This window comes from Mixophyes fleayi, chromosome 11 (genome assembly GCF_038048845.1).
Source record: "Mixophyes fleayi isolate aMixFle1 chromosome 11, aMixFle1.hap1, whole genome shotgun sequence".
Classification (NCBI taxonomy): domain Eukaryota; kingdom Metazoa; phylum Chordata; class Amphibia; order Anura; family Limnodynastidae; genus Mixophyes; species Mixophyes fleayi.
In genome coordinates, this window is record NC_134412.1 from 78,115,182 (window position 1) to 78,133,243 (window position 18,062).

Here is an 18,062-nt window from a genome sequence, read left to right on the forward strand (position 1 = left end):
TTTGGAGAAGTGGAGATGTTGCCTATAGCAACCAGATTCTAGTCATCATTTATTTAGTTCTACAAAATGACAGCTAGAATCTGATTGGTTGCTATAAACAACATCTCCACTTTTTCAAACCCGCAGTTTAGTAAATATACCCCATGGACTATCTCTCACTAAAAAAGCATTTGTTTTTTGAAGTGTTCAACGTCGGGATAAAGAATTACATGAACACAGAGAAAAAACTGTTCAGAACACAATGAGAATAAACATAAAATACGTATTGTACAGTAGTACTTGCAAACACAAAATTGCCCTTTGCAAAAAAACAAACAAACAAAAAAAAACAAAAAAAAGAAAAAAAAAAAAAGAAACCAGATTAGACAGTTTAAAGAGTTCCTACATAGCGGTACTTTTTTGGAGTGTGGTTATTTTCCCCCTCCAAGTCTTAATATGTTGATAAATGATGAAATTAGAAATATATATTTTATCTCATCATTCTTTAATTCTTTTATTGTTTAAGTTCCTACCACAACCATTTTTAGAAAAATATAGTCTCCATAAGTTTCATGTCCAGAAATGACGTTATTAAATGGAAACCACTTACGCACACACAGGTCTATGTTAAATCTTATATGTCTCCATATTTTTTTTTATATAAAGGGGTCTTCATCAAAAGCTACACACTCTACATGTAAAGATAACTAGGTTATGTGGCTAAGCAGTCTAGTATGACAGTGTATCTATTAAATGGGATTCACCAGCACATGCAACAAGTCCTTAGGAGATATAACATATATGTAAGCAGAAGCAAAAGGGAGCTTGCACATATCAAGAGCCATGCTTCTATGTGACGTGAGAGAATTACTCTGACAATCTAAGATGGTGATCTACAGGGATTAAAAGCGCCCTACAAGTCATATCAGCTGCATGTCAATGAGCTGGGAATTATCAGTGCACAATTACTGTGGCTAAGAAGCAGAGAGCTGAATGGTGATGTGTCTTCCTTACCGGAGTGCCTTGCCCTACGTGCTGCTTCTGAGACTGCAGAGTCTCCTCTCTGTCAATCATCCCGGCATCTGCAAGAGGGTGATTCAATTATTAATCTAGGCAGGTTTTGTTGATTTTTTTTTCCCTTGAACACGCACAGCGAGAGGTAGATGCACGTAGCCCTCAAATCATTGTCACACTCGTGTAGACAAGACAACGTTAGCCAGATATTTCCGATTCATCAAGTGACCATCTTTTAAGCTGGGTACACACTACATGGTTTTTGTCCAATAATCGGCTCATCCAGCCGGCATACGACCGCTCGTTCAAAAGTCGGGTCAGTGTGTGCAGTGACACAATGATCGAAAGTCTGCCCAAATGGACGATTGTCGCCTCATTTGGTTGGTCGTACCGTTTAATATTTTCGTTCCAAACTCGTTTTCATTGTGTAGTGTCTATAAACTTCTGACCAATGTGTATGAAACTGCAATCATTGCTCACAACAACATGGCTGTAAAAAGTCGCTAAAGGGACATCTGCTCTTCCCTTTATCTTCTAAAACAAGGCTAGTGTGTATGCAGTCCATGGCATGTAAAATCGATTGGCATAAAATGTTGGTGGAAAACTCTGTAGTGTGTACCCAGCTTTGCTCAAACTGGGCTGACCAAATATTTAACCCCTGAGCTAGTGACATCACCTAGGCATGAGGTATGAAGTGCCTTACACCTGAATGAGGTCTCTAGTTCCTAGAGAGACCAGTGCACATTATATCCATACAGGAGGCTTGGAGGAAAACCTGCACGGTGATTCAGCCTCAATGCAGTAAACAAAATGCAAATGTTATGTTAGTAGACAGAAAATCTGTATTTTCTATTCAGGGCCCATTAGGAATCATTGGAATCAGCAGATGTTACAAACAGAGGCTGCTTTGAATAGCAGATATTCAAATTGGTATTAGATGCTTTAGAATTAGAATTTGAAAAACAAACTAAGTCTAGAACTTCAGGAAAGATAATAATGGTTCTTTACACCTTGTAGCATTCTGCTGGTAAATATACAGTAACCTACACCAACTGGCCAGAACCTTGCTTTCAATATAAAAGCTGTTTGCGGTTGCCGTGGGTTACTGCAGATCTGCGAAAATACAAATGCACAAATAAAGTGCAAATATGCGTTTTATCCCATAGCAACTTATCAGCAGTTAGTACCAATTGATTTCGTGGAAGATTGAGAGTGGATAGGCCTAAATGTTTATTACTAGTTGGAATAAGTTATATTAACATAAAGTGATAACTTTTACGCCATTTGACACCTGGAAAAAATCCCGGGGTATCAATTAGACGGAGAAAACTTAACCTCTCCTGGGTGTTCTGGTTTTCCATATCATGGGAGCACCAAGTATGAATCACTCTATAAATCCAGCTAGATTGTTCCTACAGTTACTTTGCATACATAAAATAGCGTAAACACAACTTGTATATAGAATAATAAAAAACAGTAGCAAAACATATGGAAGGTATCCCTATATAAAATGATGTTCTTACAGCCAACAATCCATTGATTGAAAGAGCAAAGTGTGGCTAGGCAATGTAAAGGGTTTCCCTTCAAACATCTAGCAGTTGGCTGTTTAACTTAAAGTGCACTTACCACCATGGGGGCAGCCATTTTTTCCCTCCATCTATTGCCCACTATAGCTATAGAAAGTTTTTGGATATAAACCAATTAGTAGACAAACTAAAAGTACGTAGCAAGCCTCAGTCACAATTCATGGAGGACAGGTTTAAAGATCAGGGGCTAGATTTACTAAACTGCGGGTTTGAAAAAGTGGAGATGTTGCCTATAGCAACCAATCAGATTCCAGCTGTCATTTTGTAGAATGCACTAAATAAATGACAGCTAGAATCTGATTGGTTGCTTTAGACAACACCTCCACTTTTCCAAACCCGCAGTTTAGTAAATATACCCACAGGATAGGAAGTAGTCTATGTAGAAGAGCTCTGACGGATTCTGTATCAGAGTACTGTATCTGGCCTTCATTCAGGTTACTGCTTAAAAATAAAATCATAGGAAGTTTCATTGAGAGATCAGGCAATTTCTCATTAAGAGAAGCAAGACGTTTCTCACTGAGGATACCCCTGCATCGCGCCTGCTCCCTGCGGTTACAGTAAATTAGCCATGTGGAAATCGTAGTCTGTGTGCTGAACACATTGGAGGCTCTCTTACAAAAAAAAATGACAAATGCATTATGAGGATAAGTCATACCTGGCCACTCACTGGGAATTTCCGAGAGACTCCCGAATTCCGGGTAGGTCTCCCAGACTCCCGGGAAAGCAGGCCATTCTCCCGAATCTGCCCGCTCCCTAGTAAAGTGTGCAGGATGGGAGCCTCCATGACGTCACTCTCAGGGAATCCCGTCATCTTGGCCCCATCCCCCGTTTTAAAATGATGCATTCATCATTCATAAATCTGAGTCTCGGGGGAGGAAATTATGTGATTTGTTGCCCCCTTCCCCCCTTAAATGTCACACCCCCTTCCAGGATCTCTGAGGGGGGCATTAGACAGTTCGCAAGTATGGGATTAATGGAGTGAAATTGTATGTTTTTAAAAGTCATTTAATAAAAAAAAAAAAAACCACAAAAAAACCCCAAAACAAATAGACAAACACAAACAAATAGACAAACACAAACAAATAGACAAACACAAACAAATAGACAAACACAAACAAATAGAAAAACAAAAACAGTCTCCATTTAAAGTAATTTTAACCACAGGGAAATTGAAACACTACTGAGGTAGAATGGGTGTGGGTTATGTTCATGGCAAAAATAAACAATTTTATAGAATTGGCATAAAACAGAGGATATAACACTCACCCATCACCAGCTCATCATCTGCTCCTCGCTGGTAACTCTGCTTCTCCTTGTTCCCAGCTGGTATATTGGGACCGTGATCTTCAGGTTTTACAAAACCATCGCCGACACCAGTTCTGGTGCCCTCTTCATTCATCTTTGCGTGCACTTTGTTAACTATGTCTTGCCAACTGTTTAACCCCCAAAAGGGGAAAAAAATAAATATAAATAATTCAGTAAGCATATAAAAATAAAATAAAAAAAAGTGTTTTATACACAACACGGCCATCATAAATCTTATTGCATACAGACTTCCACAATACCAGTTGTAAACAGGATTCTACTGTCTACAGCCAAAACTCCCTTGTATTTTGTGGTACACCAAAGCAAGGATTTTGTCCCAATTCATGGATGGGTAAGTCCCAATACGTTTTAGCATGGAGTCAATTAGTAGGAATCCAACCTTATTGCCTTGGTCATAAAAGGTCTATATTTACCATTCTTGGGGGCAAATTTATCAAGCTGCGGGTTTGAAAAAGTTGAGATGTTGCCTATAGCAACCAATCAGATTTTAGCTGTCATTTATTTAGTACATTCTACAAAATGACAGCTAGAATGTGATTGGTTACTATAGGCAACATCCCCACTTTTTCAAACCCGCAGCTTGATAAAATTACCCCTTTGTGTTAAAAGCAGAATAGCCAATAGGCCACCAAATACACACAAATCTATAAACAATTGTAAAGTTATTTTACTGCTGCTTATTATCGGAGATCTGTAAGGTGGCACAGTGTTCCGCAGCGCCGTACAGTAGGGAAAACAGGACATACATAAAATGCTGCTATTAACATTTAATGTTTGTATGACCACCCGGGTCACGGGTAGGTGATATTTCTTTAAAAACATCCTGTAAATACCCTTCCACCTCAGTCTTCCCTCATCATGCATAAAATCTTCAGTGAAAAAAATGTGATGTTACTTGTGTCGCGTGACTGTCAGTGAAGGCAAGATCAGGGGTGGGGAGGGCAGCCCTCTAACAAAAACAAACAGTCTTCCTAATGGAATTTCAGGACTGCAATATAGGCAGATTAATAGCATATGACACCAGAATGCCCCGTGTACTGTATAGAGCCGTCCAGAATGACCTGTGTATTGTACATTTGCCACTAAAATGGTCTGGGCTTTAAATACTAATCAGATGTGGCTGGTAAGTGTTGTATTGGATTATAGCTCTTTGATTTATATAGCAAATTAAATATATGAAAAATGATTTCACAGCCACATTAGACAAACCACGCCTGCAGTTTGTCACGCCCATTTTAAAGTTGTGCCACATTTGCACCAAAAAAAAACATGGCCGCTTGCTTGCGTCTACCCCAGCCTGAGTAAGACACACCTAGGAGATTATGTATCAGAGCTCCATGAAAAGAACCCAGCCCGCGCTTTGTGCTCAGAAATGGGCCTTAAACTCCTCAGGTGTTTGAATATATTTTAGGATATGGCTACAATATTTTCATTATGTTACCACCAAGAAATAATTTGCAAACCAGAAAAATCAGACCACAATAAAAAAAAAAAATATAAAAAAAAAAAAATGTAGACTTCCACTTTAAAAGAATAAACCAACAGGATTTGTAAATTTAACCTGCATTAAAAGCACTTTGTCTATGGTTACCGTGAGAACTTTACAGAACGGGATTTCTAGGACGTTTGCAAATGCCAAAATATAGTACAAAGGTTCTCTAATCCTAATCACAGTCCCCAACATGCAGAGACCTCTACAAGCAGATTAATTAAGGGGAAAAAATAACAAGTGATCTTCAGCCTTAAACTCTTCAATTAAAACAATTTGATAAAAGGATTTTGTTGGCACCCCTGCTGAGTCAATAATAACAAAGAAAAAAAAATCCGAAACTCTTTAATTAGGGTTCCTGGCACAGATTTACCAGCACACAGCACAGCAAAGCACTGGGACTAGCCTGCGGAAATCTGAAGGCTGAAACAACACTTCTGGATCTATTCGGTAACCGTAATTAAAAGTAACAACCCCGCAAAGCCTCTAATAGAAAGGGACAATATTCTTAATCACCAGGAGATCAGCCTTATCTGAGCTTAAAGTGGCGTTTTGGCAACTACAACACGGAGACACCGCTCACTCTTGTATAGAGGTGGAGGGCAGAGACTGCGAAATAACCACTTCACTGCTGGAAGATGAGGCAGGGCTTGGCATAGTCAAAATAGGTCCCGAGGCAAAAAGGGGCCCTTGTATAAGAAACGAAAAAAAAAATACCTCCCCCCCAAAAATCCCCAAAACAAACAGACAAAAAAAACCCCCATAAAAACAAAAAACAAAAACCCAAAAACAAAACATTCCCTACTGCTCAGAACTTAAAGCCTCACAGATACACCTTATCTGTGTGCAGTTTTTATGCTCTCCCGGGGTAAATATATGAAGCCTCGATTTCTGCAAGTCTCTGGAAAATCAACGACTTTGCAAAGGAAATTTAAAGCGGCGATGGCTTTTAGAGGCAAGTTTGCCTTTACAAGCCATCACGACTTGAAAAATTTCCCCTGTAAAGTCGCCAATTCCCGGCGACTTGCAGAAATCGGAGCTTCATATATTTACCCCCGACATTTGTATGGGTTTCCTCCCACACTCCAAAAACATACTGATCGGTTAAGTGGCTTAAAATCATTAAAGACTCACTAAAAAATATTATATATATATATATATATATATATATATATAAATAAACCAACCACATCATTAAGAACACCTGCCTAATTTTGTGTAGGTCTCTCATGCTGCCAAAACAGCTCTGACCAATTGAGGCATGGAATCCACAAGACCTCTGAAGGTGTCCCGTGGGATCTGACAACAAGACGTTAGCAGCAGATCCTTTAAGTCCTGTAAGTTGCGAGGTGGGACCTCCATGGCCTGGACTTGTTTCTCCAGCACATCCCACAGATGTTTGATCGGATTGAGATGTGAGGAATTTGGAGGCCAAATCAACACCTTGAACTCTTGGTCTGCAACAATGTTTAGGTAGGTGGCTCATGTCAAAGTAACATCCACATGAATGCCAGGACCCAAGGTTTCCCAGCAGAACATTGCTCAGACCATCACACTGCATCTGCCACCTTGCCTTCTTCCCAAAGTGCATCCTGGTGCCATCTCTTCCCCAGGTAAAAAGACAAGCACACATCTGGCCGTCCACATCATGTACAGGAAAGTGTGATTCATCAGACTAGGCCACCTTCGAGTGCTCCATGGTCCAGTTCTGGAGCTCATGTGCCCAATGTAGGCAGTGGATAAGGGTCAGCATGGGCACTCTGACCAGTCTGCGGACATGCAGCCCCATACACAGCAAGCTGCGATACACTATGACAGCGTTTCCCAAACTCAGTCCTCATAGAAAACCTGCACTGTTAGGGGTACCTATCTCCTTGCTGGAGCACAGGTGTATTTATTACGGACAGACACATAATTAGGACCACCTGTGGATCAGTTACAATGTGTCAGTCAGTAATGAGTACACCTGTGCTCCAGCAAGGAGATATGGAAAACCTGCACTGTTAGGGGGTACCGGAGGACAGAGTTTGGGAAACACAGCACTATGCTCTCCAACACATCAACTACAAGAACGGACTGTTCCCTTTGTCCCCAATATATCCCACCCCATGACAAGAGATAAACGTTATTCACTTGTCAGTGGTTGTAATATTATGGTTGATGGGTGTATATAGATTTTAAAAAATAAATATATATTTTATCTTATTTTTTTTTTTTTTAAATAGGGTGTTCGGTAACCTGAACTTTAAATACATTAATAAGACTCAACAATAAAGACGACTAGGTGGAAAGCACCATCCCAGTGTCATCTTGTGTTAGAGGTTCTATAACCTCCTGAGCTCGCATGGTTGCTCAGAGCAATAGAATTTCAATCATTTTAAATATATGATCTGGGGTTTATTACTTATCTTATATGCATATGAAAAAATATTTACATGATTGTCCCCAATCTTCTAAAGGTCATTGCATTTCTAAAAAAATATAATTTTATTTCCATCTACCATGATGGAGTTATCTACAAGGTGTATTCGACAATATATAGACTTAACAGTAGATATTCTGTAACGGGGGAAACTATTTTGAAGTGTTTATTTCTTTGCTGCTTTCATAGGATTTATTTGTAACTACTGATGTGTTTAGGGGAGAAAGAAAAGATTTTCCCCATTATGTACGTATAATTTCTTGTGGCTTTTATAGAATCTGCTTTTTAATTATATTGACGGCCCAGCCGTTAATTAATGATTACAGATGGTCACTAATGAATTCATGAGGGAGGTTCTAAAAATGTTCTATACAAGATGGCTTAGACCTTGATATTATATCTCTGATGTAGTCCCGCATAGATGGAATGAAACGCGTTAGAATTTAATGTGTTATTGGAGAAAGGAAAGATTTTTAATTGAACACAGAACTAAGTTCCTTTAGATGACAGAATGGAGATGGGCTCTTGTATCACCATCATAGTACCAAGACTAGAGCCTGCAGTGTAAGCGCAGTACAGACGTGGGAATACATCCTTGTTCCGCTACCATAAATAATCTCCACCTGCAATTCTCCCTTCCCCTCCCCCTCCTCTGCAATTCTACCCACCATCCCTGGCAATTCTACCTAACCTGATCCCTTACCCACCCTACGGAAATTCTACTCACCATCCCTGGCAATTCTACCTAACCTCATCCCTTACCCACCCTACGGCAATTCTACCCCCCACCTTCCCCCCGCCAATTCTCCTTAACCTCACCAACCCCCCCTGCAATTCTTACCCACCATACCCCCCCCTGCCTCGCAATTTTCCCTAACCTCATCCCATCTCCCCACCTACCATTCTCCCTAACCTCGTTCCTTACCCCACCCCCGTTGGCAATTTTCCCTAACCTCATTCTCTCCCCTGCAATTCTCCAAACCCTCCTCAGTATGTCCCACCCACCCTACTCTGCAGATCTCCCAATCCTCTCCATGCCATATGCTCTCTCAGTTAAAACAGTCATTTGGCCCACGTTTCACTTCTATTTCAGTTTTGGGTGGAATTATTACTCAAGGTTTGGTAGAATAAAGAGGTGGATTCCTAGAGCATTCATGTCAGCACAGCATGGAAATGTATATAGTGCTTACACATATAGTGCTTACACATATAGTGCTTACAAATGCATGCTGCTCATTCAATGAAAAAAAGCCGAAATATTTATGTTACTAAGCTTAAGTTTTAAAATCTGAAACTAATTCAGTATGTAACAGAGCAGGGGGGGAAAAAAAAAAAAAAAAAAAAAAAAAGAAGGATTAATCAGTGTGAAGATCTGAGTCACAGGAATAAGGAGGATTAATCAGTGTGGAGAGACACAGCGTTTAACCACGCACCTGTGAATTAGCACATGCTCATTGGCAACTAGAACATTCACAGTGGGCGGCCTTTTATCCATGGCTCCTGGCAGGTCATGACCAACCTCATTCTCAAGCACCTGGTCCTGCGGTGGCTGCTGAACGTGTGATAGCGCAGCGTGGGTCTCATCCTGTAAGATGCAAAGTGGCAGAGAGTAACCGATAAACCTACAATACAATGCAAGCCGATATATCAAGAACACTGAAATATCCTTAGTTACTTTTGTTAGCAAACTGGGATAAATGATTGTTTTAAATCTAGTACAGGAAATTAAAAAAGAAAATTAAAATAATTTCTGCACTCCTGGCTTTGCCCATTATTATTCCACATTTTGGTCCGGATGTAAAGAGAAGTTAAATGTGTGTATTCGTTCAGAATGGATGCACTGTACTTTACAACTTGCATGGATCAGGAGTGTTAACGTGCAAATGTAGTACAGTAACGAGTATAATGATGCAGGTTAAGAACGCCCCATTGAGACTTATCTTATTGGATGTTGAAATACATCCGCTACAAGGTGTAAATTTTGCACCTACACAGAGTTTCGAAGATAATGATCATGTCTTTGCTCCGGATGCATCTGTGCACTAGACTTAATGTTCCATGCATCTTAAAAAGATATGTTTATTTATATAGTGCCACCATAGTACACAGCACTGTACAGAGAATATGGGATCATCCACATCAGTCCCTGACTCACTGGAGTTTACAGTCTAAATTCTCTATCACACAACCTATAGATTTTAACTCCCCATTTTCTTATTTTTTAATATAACCCAAGAGGTCAGTGACTAAATCCAAAATCTGGGGCACTGGCTGCTGAACTGCTCCGTGTCTTTCCTCCATGGAAATCCACAGGGGGTGCGGACATCAGGGTTTCCAGGAAGAGGCAGAACATCGCCTACACAGTGTTCTATTTAGAACCTGGGAACATCCTATGGTTTCTGGTAGTTACACAGCACAATATAAGGATGAGGGAGTTATGGGTCACATGAATGTAATCCCAAATGTCCTCAATATAATCCACTAACGGTAGGTGGTAAAATACAGACTTCTGTGGTGTCCTTGTTTCAAATGTCACGATCAGCCAGTTCCCTTCACTTGACAAGAACAGCGAGCTAGGTACAAGCAGAGAACAGGGTTTAGCTACAAGGAAGGCTGTGCTTTACCTCTCTGTGGCCTTGGAGACTATTAACGGTCCTGGTAAATCTCGCCACATGGCTGTCATTCTGTGTCCCTAGCCTGGGGGGATCTACAAGCATGGGGGCACTTTGTAGAAGACCGTTGTCCCGTACTGCAGGTTGAGCGTGTGAAAACCTCTTCGCATGTTGGGATGATACTCCAGGCACATTTCCTGCTGCCTTCTCATCTGCCCTCTGAGCCAACTGTGCGTCACGTTCTATAAAATCCTAAAGGAGGAAAACATTAGACAGCAAACGTAGTCAAAGAAGCAGCCGAAACACAACGTGCACAGGACTTCAAACCCAGTCTACGCAGCTGTCAGTGTGCATTTGGCCCGACACTCCTGGACTTTCTAGTACAAATAATAGACCAGACTTTTCACCTTCGAGCTAGGCCAACAGTGCTACAGTTGAAGTATTAAAACCATAAAACATAATATAAACAGTCACAAAACAAAAGACACCCACACACAAAGAAACACTTTGAATTAGGTTAGCTCTGCCCTAAGCCAGAAAATAGAGAGATCAGAAGAGACGTTACCTCCTTTGTTCAGCATAAGAAACACGACTGTAGGTTATCGGTAATGTGCATTTGTTCCTTGTATGTGTTCCAACATTTTTGGCATTCTGTCACCATTATTAAAACTTATTGTGCATAACCTAGATTTACCACTGCTGAACCATAAATTAAAGAGCTAGTTTAAAAAAGAAAAAAGAAAAAAAGTAAGTGTTCTATATTCCATCACGACACATAATAAGTTCACAGGAGAGAGTGGGGAGTCCCATACTATTATTTAGGTCCCAAATGAGGGAAGCATGTTATAGGAACATATTGCAACTTTTCATTTGGGATCCTCGAGCGTAAGAATTACAGGAAAATAAAGTATTGTGGGGTTAAGAATAAGAGGGGCAAGAAAAAGAGGGCAGACCTGGGTAAAACACAATTAAAGGTGCTCAGATAGGCCACAATTCAGAAGCCAGTTAGGTAGTCTTAGGCTAAATTGGCCACAAATAGTTACACATTGGGCCTATAGGACCATCAATAATAATCAACATCTAATGAGAAGATCAGAGGTCATCTGTCCAATCACATTTCCCACCAGTCCTAAAGACCTTGATTTGATTGTTTGTGCAGTCAGGCCATAACCGCACCGATTGTGACCCATGGAATGTGGCCGTTCAGCCAGAGGATGGCCAAACTGGACAAGATCTGCCGCTCTTGTCACATCTGCCTGTCTACATCACCATCGAAAGGAGGTCAAAGCCTAATAAAATGCAGTTTCCTCTTTTGGTACACTATAGAAATACATGGCGGATATAATTATACTGAAGCTACAGTCAATCTTATTAATAAGACGTTCTCAAGGGTGTCTACCGTTCCGGTGGAATACCTCCGCTCAATATAGGGCTCCGGCCTACGTTCTATAGGTGCTATGTGTAAGCAGAGAACTTTTGGAGATTATCTAGTAACCAATTACCTTTTTATTGGATGCCAGAGATTGCTGGTTTTGTGCGTCAGCTCTCGGGTCTTTAAAACTTGGCATTTTCTTCAAAGCATCCTTCAGCTGGCGGAATTCTTCCATCTGCGCCTGAGAAAAACAAAAAGTTAGTTACATTACATTACATTGAACATAGGCAGGAGTACATACATTTAACTTATGTGCAAAATAGAAAACTAATTTGCACCCCTTGCATTGTAACATGGTTTTGTCCAGGAGACTACTTACTATCCTACATGACCACACCCAGTTCCCTGCAGTATCACTCACTATTTGCACATCACAGTACGCTCACTTGTGAATGGTATGGCTCCTGACCCTAGTTTTTCCGTGAGGTGATAAGAAACAATGAGTTTCCACGCAAGGGACAAATTACTACCTAGAAAGGCCTGACGGACGAGGGGCAGGGCTCTCTAAAAAATGGTAGAACCTCTTTGAAATGCAACAAGCCCCTCTACTAGGAGATCAAATTCAAAACCAGAAGGGACCTTGCATAGGAGGCTTATGGCTAATTGACATTCCAATCGCTCTTATCAAACTCCATCACAGCTTCCACTGGATTACAAACCACTATATTTATTTTCCAAGCTTTTAGGGCGAAGTGGGTGTCTATATACACACAGTACATTGTGCAAACAACGCACGCACTGCTTTAAGTCCTGAAAATACAGAAAGAACGTACAAAGCAAAACAAGACACAAAGTCAGAACAGATTCAACCACACAGCTGAGATGGGAAGGTATCTGGAAGGTCAGAGGAGAGTACTGAGATTTTAGCAGACATGTATCTGAATTAGGAGGCTGGGGTAAATAGTGTTTGATTAATATTAAAAGGGGGACTTCAAAATGTAAGCGAGTCAGAAGAAAAGGGTCTTTAAAGCAATGCAGGACTATAAATAATGCAAAGCAAATGCATTCCCCGTCATGAGCATGTGAGGAGAGAATATATCTAATACAAGATCAATGCTGATGAATATGGAGCAATGTTTGACACATCAGAGACACACGGGGATGTCAGAGGCAAATACAATACAGAAGATGGGAAATACATTGCAGAAAAAGATTAAATACAAGGAGGTCAGAAATGAAAGGTTACAATAACCAATATGGGAAAATATAAGGGCAAGCTGAGTTGAACAGATGCACAGCAGGAAAGTAGGTTTCAAGCAATGTCAGAGTGGTTATATTATAGCAGGAGAACCCTTATAGCTGGAAAGTCAAAAATTGCTATTTCACAAACTATTAAAGGGTGGCTGATCGTACGGTGGTTCCCAATGATGCAACTGCCCCCGCAGCGCTCTCCAGCAGCTCATTTCAACACATCGTTACCTCCCATTTCTGCCAACATTTCCTGATAAATACCAGTGGCTCCGTTATGCAAATAAAGAAAGTTTGAGGGGGTACTTCAAATGTTAAAAAAAAAAATAATGACCCCCAATACTGCACTTTTAGGCCGGGGGAGAGAATATTAATTACACCAACTCAATTCTGTTATATCAAATGCTTTTGAAAATGCCAATTTGTCTTCTCTATAACTAGGGACCACAGAAACCAAGCAAAATAAATCCCCAAAATAGTTTGTTATTGTAATTCCAACAATGGCTTTGCTGATGCTTTAAAAACAGGAAATGAAAGTGCATGATTAGGTTCTGCTTGGCACACGCTGCGATACAGCTTATATTAATTAGATGGTCCAATATCAGAGCATTTGTGCACTCAAAAAAGAATCCCTATTCCAGAAAATAATCTGCCAGAAATAGGCTAATTATCGGGCATGTTGGTGAATATGGGTATGCTTTTATCTTATTTTGATTTTGGGAAACACTATTCTACATACATCTCAAGGCTCTAACACCCTAAGCATTTACCCACCTAGAGATCACACAATTTTAAAAGGGGAAGAACATAAGTGTTGGGGGGAGGGGGGGGGGGGGGAAGGATATTTAATAAAGGAGGATGGGTGCTAATCATTTAATAGTGGGTGGGAGATAATTTATTGGTGGGGGTAAATTATTTGATGACAGGGACTACATTGTAATAGTGGGGTCACAGTTCTACCTATAATTTTAGGTGGGGTGGTGGTTTGGAGGCTAATAATTTAAATGTGGGTCTGAGAGTTTGGGGAGACGGAGAGATATTTATTGAATTTCGGAGCAGTTTCATGATCGGATCATCTATTAATTGTACTATTGTGAATACAATTAATTTAATGTCAGGGCAAGTTGGGGGAAATAGGTCTATTGGTTATTTCTGAATGCTATTTCTCGGGGGGGGGGTTAATAGGTCTATTTAATAAATGTCAAAGCTATCAACTTCAAATTTCAGTACTAGTTGCAGGCAGGCTGGCTTAATTATTAGGCATGGGTGCCATTGATTTAATGATGGGCCTAGAGGGTTTATTCATTGCAACAATTTCCAGGTTTTATGTACCTGTCCGCCTTCCCCGCAGTCAGGGCCCCAACATTTTGAGATCCAAAAAGGTAGCAACTGAGCTTAAGAAACCGCCAGCCAGAAGTGGTGAGAGCCTCAAGAACAGGTAGGAGAGACCAGGGCTGTCTGCCAATTGACCCCATTCTGGTTGGGGCAGTCCCAACTTTGTTTGACTGTCCTGTGCAGTCTGTACTTTGGGAGGTATGCTTTAGACTACACTGGTGGTGAAGGGAAAGCTGCCCCTAACAGTAGTGCACGGAGCATTGCCTGTGTATTTGAAGGGGATGGTTAAGAGCTAGAGAGTAGCACTGTGATAGCCACGCCCCTTACATGCTGGTCATGCCCAATCGCGTGGCGTGAAAACCCCCCTCCAGAAATACTGCCCAATGTGCTTTACAGCCATGCATTTAGATCACACTTGTTTATTGTTATTGCCAAGGAATATGCCCCAAAACATTTCTCTGGATACAGTTGTATGAAATGTAGAGAGCACAAAACTCTGATCCCTCTTTGTGGTTTGCTTATGAGACTCTCAGTTACGCAAAGTAAATGTTGCATGAGGGCATTTAGTCAATAATCCAAGTCATCGGAGGATGGCCGACTTCTTTAAATGCATTTGTTTTACCTCAGTAACAGTCCCATTTACCAAGTGATCCCCAGCGAGTGCTTCCGTTCAGCCTAAAGTATTTTTAGCAATAAAGCGTGGCGGGTTTTGTTTATATTTGCAGCCAATTATCTTTTCCATTCCTACTGCAGCCCTGACACGCAGTTTCATTAAATCCTGATTACAGTACAAGAATCTCAGCTGTAGGCACAGGGGGGTGCTAACAAAACTCCCCAGACGGAATACTTTGTCTAGCTAACCTCACCCCCATGACGTCACAACGCAAGAAGCACTGAACCGGACAAAAGTCACCTGAAATTAGGAAATGCCCCAGGTCTCTAAGAAGCTTAAATGTCAAAATTATTATGCAAATATCCTCCTCTTGCTTCCTAATTAAATAGCATGTTCTGCAAACCAATTCATCTCCGTGTCTGCCCTGCCTCCTGCTCAGTACTAACGTTTCATCTTCTTAAATGGGTTTCCAGACAATCAATACCGAAATTGGGTAATGCAGAATTGATCTACGTCTTAATCTTCAATGCAACATGAGAGGTAAACCATCTTGTTTATGTTCCTTTAATTCTTTAGACGTGACAAATCACAAAGCGTTTAAAAATAACAAGCCATAATCTTAGGGACTGAATTATTATTAGATGTAGTAAACTGGGCTCTATTACGACACTTTAACCGAAACCGGTTGCAAGACTGGTCTATAAAACCATATGTATTTATATTACTCTGCATTTATATTTGTGGGCATATAAGATTATTTCTGTTGCAAAAAGCAGCTCTCTGGACCCAAATGCATCCAGTGGCTTAATACCAGGTACAAAAATAAAGGCTTTATCATAAATGCAAGGCTGAAAAGCACAGAAGATCAAAGAGATAAAATTATTGTATTGTAGTGTCTGAAAGGCATATAAAGGCCAATAAATCAATAGATTGAAGACATATTTTTTACTATACAGCCCTTGCCGGTTACATCCTTTTCTATATTCCTTGAAGCCAAGATCAGAGGCTTTTAAACAAACAAAAAAAATCCCTTCCAGACCCACAAGTCGTTTTAAATATCTGGTCCATCATACAATGAAGCACTTGTTCAGTAATGTAACAGTATTTGTGTTGTGGGTATATCTCAAAGTCCTTTAACTCCAAAATTACAATCTTCCTCTTTTTAAATTACCTCAATGGACTATAGATTTGTGGTCAAGGGGAGAGAATGTTGTACACACATGTTGATTTAAGAACTTTAAAGATAGAAGTTAATTAGACCTCAAGTATTCCTACAACAGTTTGACCGGCGTCTCCTATGACTGATCTGTGCTGTTGAGGACCCTGTTCCTTCCACTGAACAACTCTCAGTCTGTGACTTCTTGCTTGCCTCTACTTGCATCCTCCAATCGTGACACCATCCTTGTCACATGCAGCCTCATCCTCACTTAAGAGTGGGCACTGCCTCCCAAAAGATAAGCACACCTGCCTCCTACAATACTTTATGCTCCTATACAAAAAGATTAAGCATTTCGAACAAGGTTTCCCAACAATATTGAAGACACAAAGTTCTTTAACTGTACAGCATACGGAGTAAAAGTCTAATTGCAACATAATTATTAATCCAGCCACCATTCTGGGGAAAATCAGCTAGAAAATGCTGCATCTCCAAAGAAAATTTACAGTCAGATATCGACCTAATCTTTTAGGGAAGTGAAACAGATGAAGACCTCCGTCCAAGAACATGTTTTGAGACCTTCTCGTTGCATGACAATAGTAATCACAGAGTTATGGATATTCAAATGGGAATTAACTTTGATTGGCCTACGTGGGAAGCTTTGCACCTAAAAGGTATATGACAACAAGCCGAATAATGATCATTTATTGTAAGAGAATAGAATGGCAGCATTTACCTGTGCACCGAGAAGCTGTAAGTGGACATCCTGGTGAGCCTTCCTGAGTAGCTTGCTCTCCTCTCGCAGCTTTGATATGGTATCTGCAGATGCAAGAGACGGATAATGATGAGAAAGTCATAACGTAGCTGGACATAGGAAAAAGGGAGCAGTTAAATACAGCCAGTGTCCAGCAGATCAAAGGTTTTTATCCAGGACACACACGATCTATACATAGGATTACCAAACCACAGAGGATTACCATGGTAAAGCCAAAACATTGCCATGGACTATCCCTGGCAATCCTATGAATTTGTAAGCATAGGACACCAATTTGCAGGCCATACAATGATTCTGGTCCCTCTGCATTGCACCATGCAAAGAATAATGGTCATTTGAATTAGTTGCAAACAATTGGGCCAGCAGTGCATTCATCTGGGGAAAAGCCACCTATGGTACCACACGTCTAGATGCCAAACTAGTTCTTGGTTTTTTTTGGCTGATTGTTAAACAAAGGTATAAAACATCCACATTCATTGTTTTCTTATAATACTGGCCTTCTTTCACTGTGGAGACTTCATTGGATTGTTGTATTTCTGCACACATTACCACTACTATTACTACCACTTATTTATATAGCGCCACTAATTCCGCAGCGCTGTACAGAGAACTCACTCACATCAGTCCCTGCCCCATTGGGGCTTACAGTCTAATTTCCTAACACACACACAGACTAGGGTCAATTTGTTAGCAGCCAATTAACCTACCAGTATGTTTTTTGGCGGAAACCGGAGCACCCGGAGGAAATCCACGCAAACACAGGGAGAACATACAAACGCCACACAGATAAGGCCATGGTCGGGAATTGAACTCATGACCCCATTGCTGTAAGGCAGAAGTGCTAACCACGTAGCCAACGTGCTGCCCACACGTCTTACAGTATTGGACACATATACCATTATAATTCCTCAAACAAGACTTTTCTTCAACCCAATACATTAATAAACTTTATGCCATGTGTGTATTCATGCTGTATTGTATTACTATATCGGTCTATAGATTTTTTTTGCCTAGATATTTAACATGATCCTATATTTCAGGGTTGACCCAATCCCTGGAGCCAGATAGCACCTAAAGAAAGGGCATTGGACTTTTGGGGTAATTTCTAGTGAAGTCAATGCATAGACATTCTAGG

The 18,062-nt window shown here is 40.5% G+C and overlaps 1 protein-coding gene across 2 annotated transcripts in view; it reads right to left on the reverse strand.

The window, feature by feature from the left end:
* The window catches only part of LOC142106812 (uncharacterized), a 75,193-nt gene that overhangs the window by 14,699 nt on the left and 42,432 nt on the right, over nucleotides 1-18,062 (reverse strand). For both annotated transcript variants that reach the window (XM_075189836.1, XM_075189837.1), the window contains exons 6-11: nucleotides 16,889-16,971; nucleotides 11,931-12,041; nucleotides 10,441-10,680; nucleotides 9,250-9,401; nucleotides 3,846-4,012; nucleotides 994-1,061 (exon numbers count right to left, since the gene is read on the reverse strand). In XM_075189836.1, coding sequence (XP_075045937.1) covers nucleotides 994-1,061; nucleotides 3,846-4,012; nucleotides 9,250-9,401; nucleotides 10,441-10,680; nucleotides 11,931-12,041; nucleotides 16,889-16,971 — 821 coding nt within the window. The remainder of the gene's footprint in view (nucleotides 1-993; nucleotides 1,062-3,845; nucleotides 4,013-9,249; nucleotides 9,402-10,440; nucleotides 10,681-11,930; nucleotides 12,042-16,888; nucleotides 16,972-18,062) is intronic.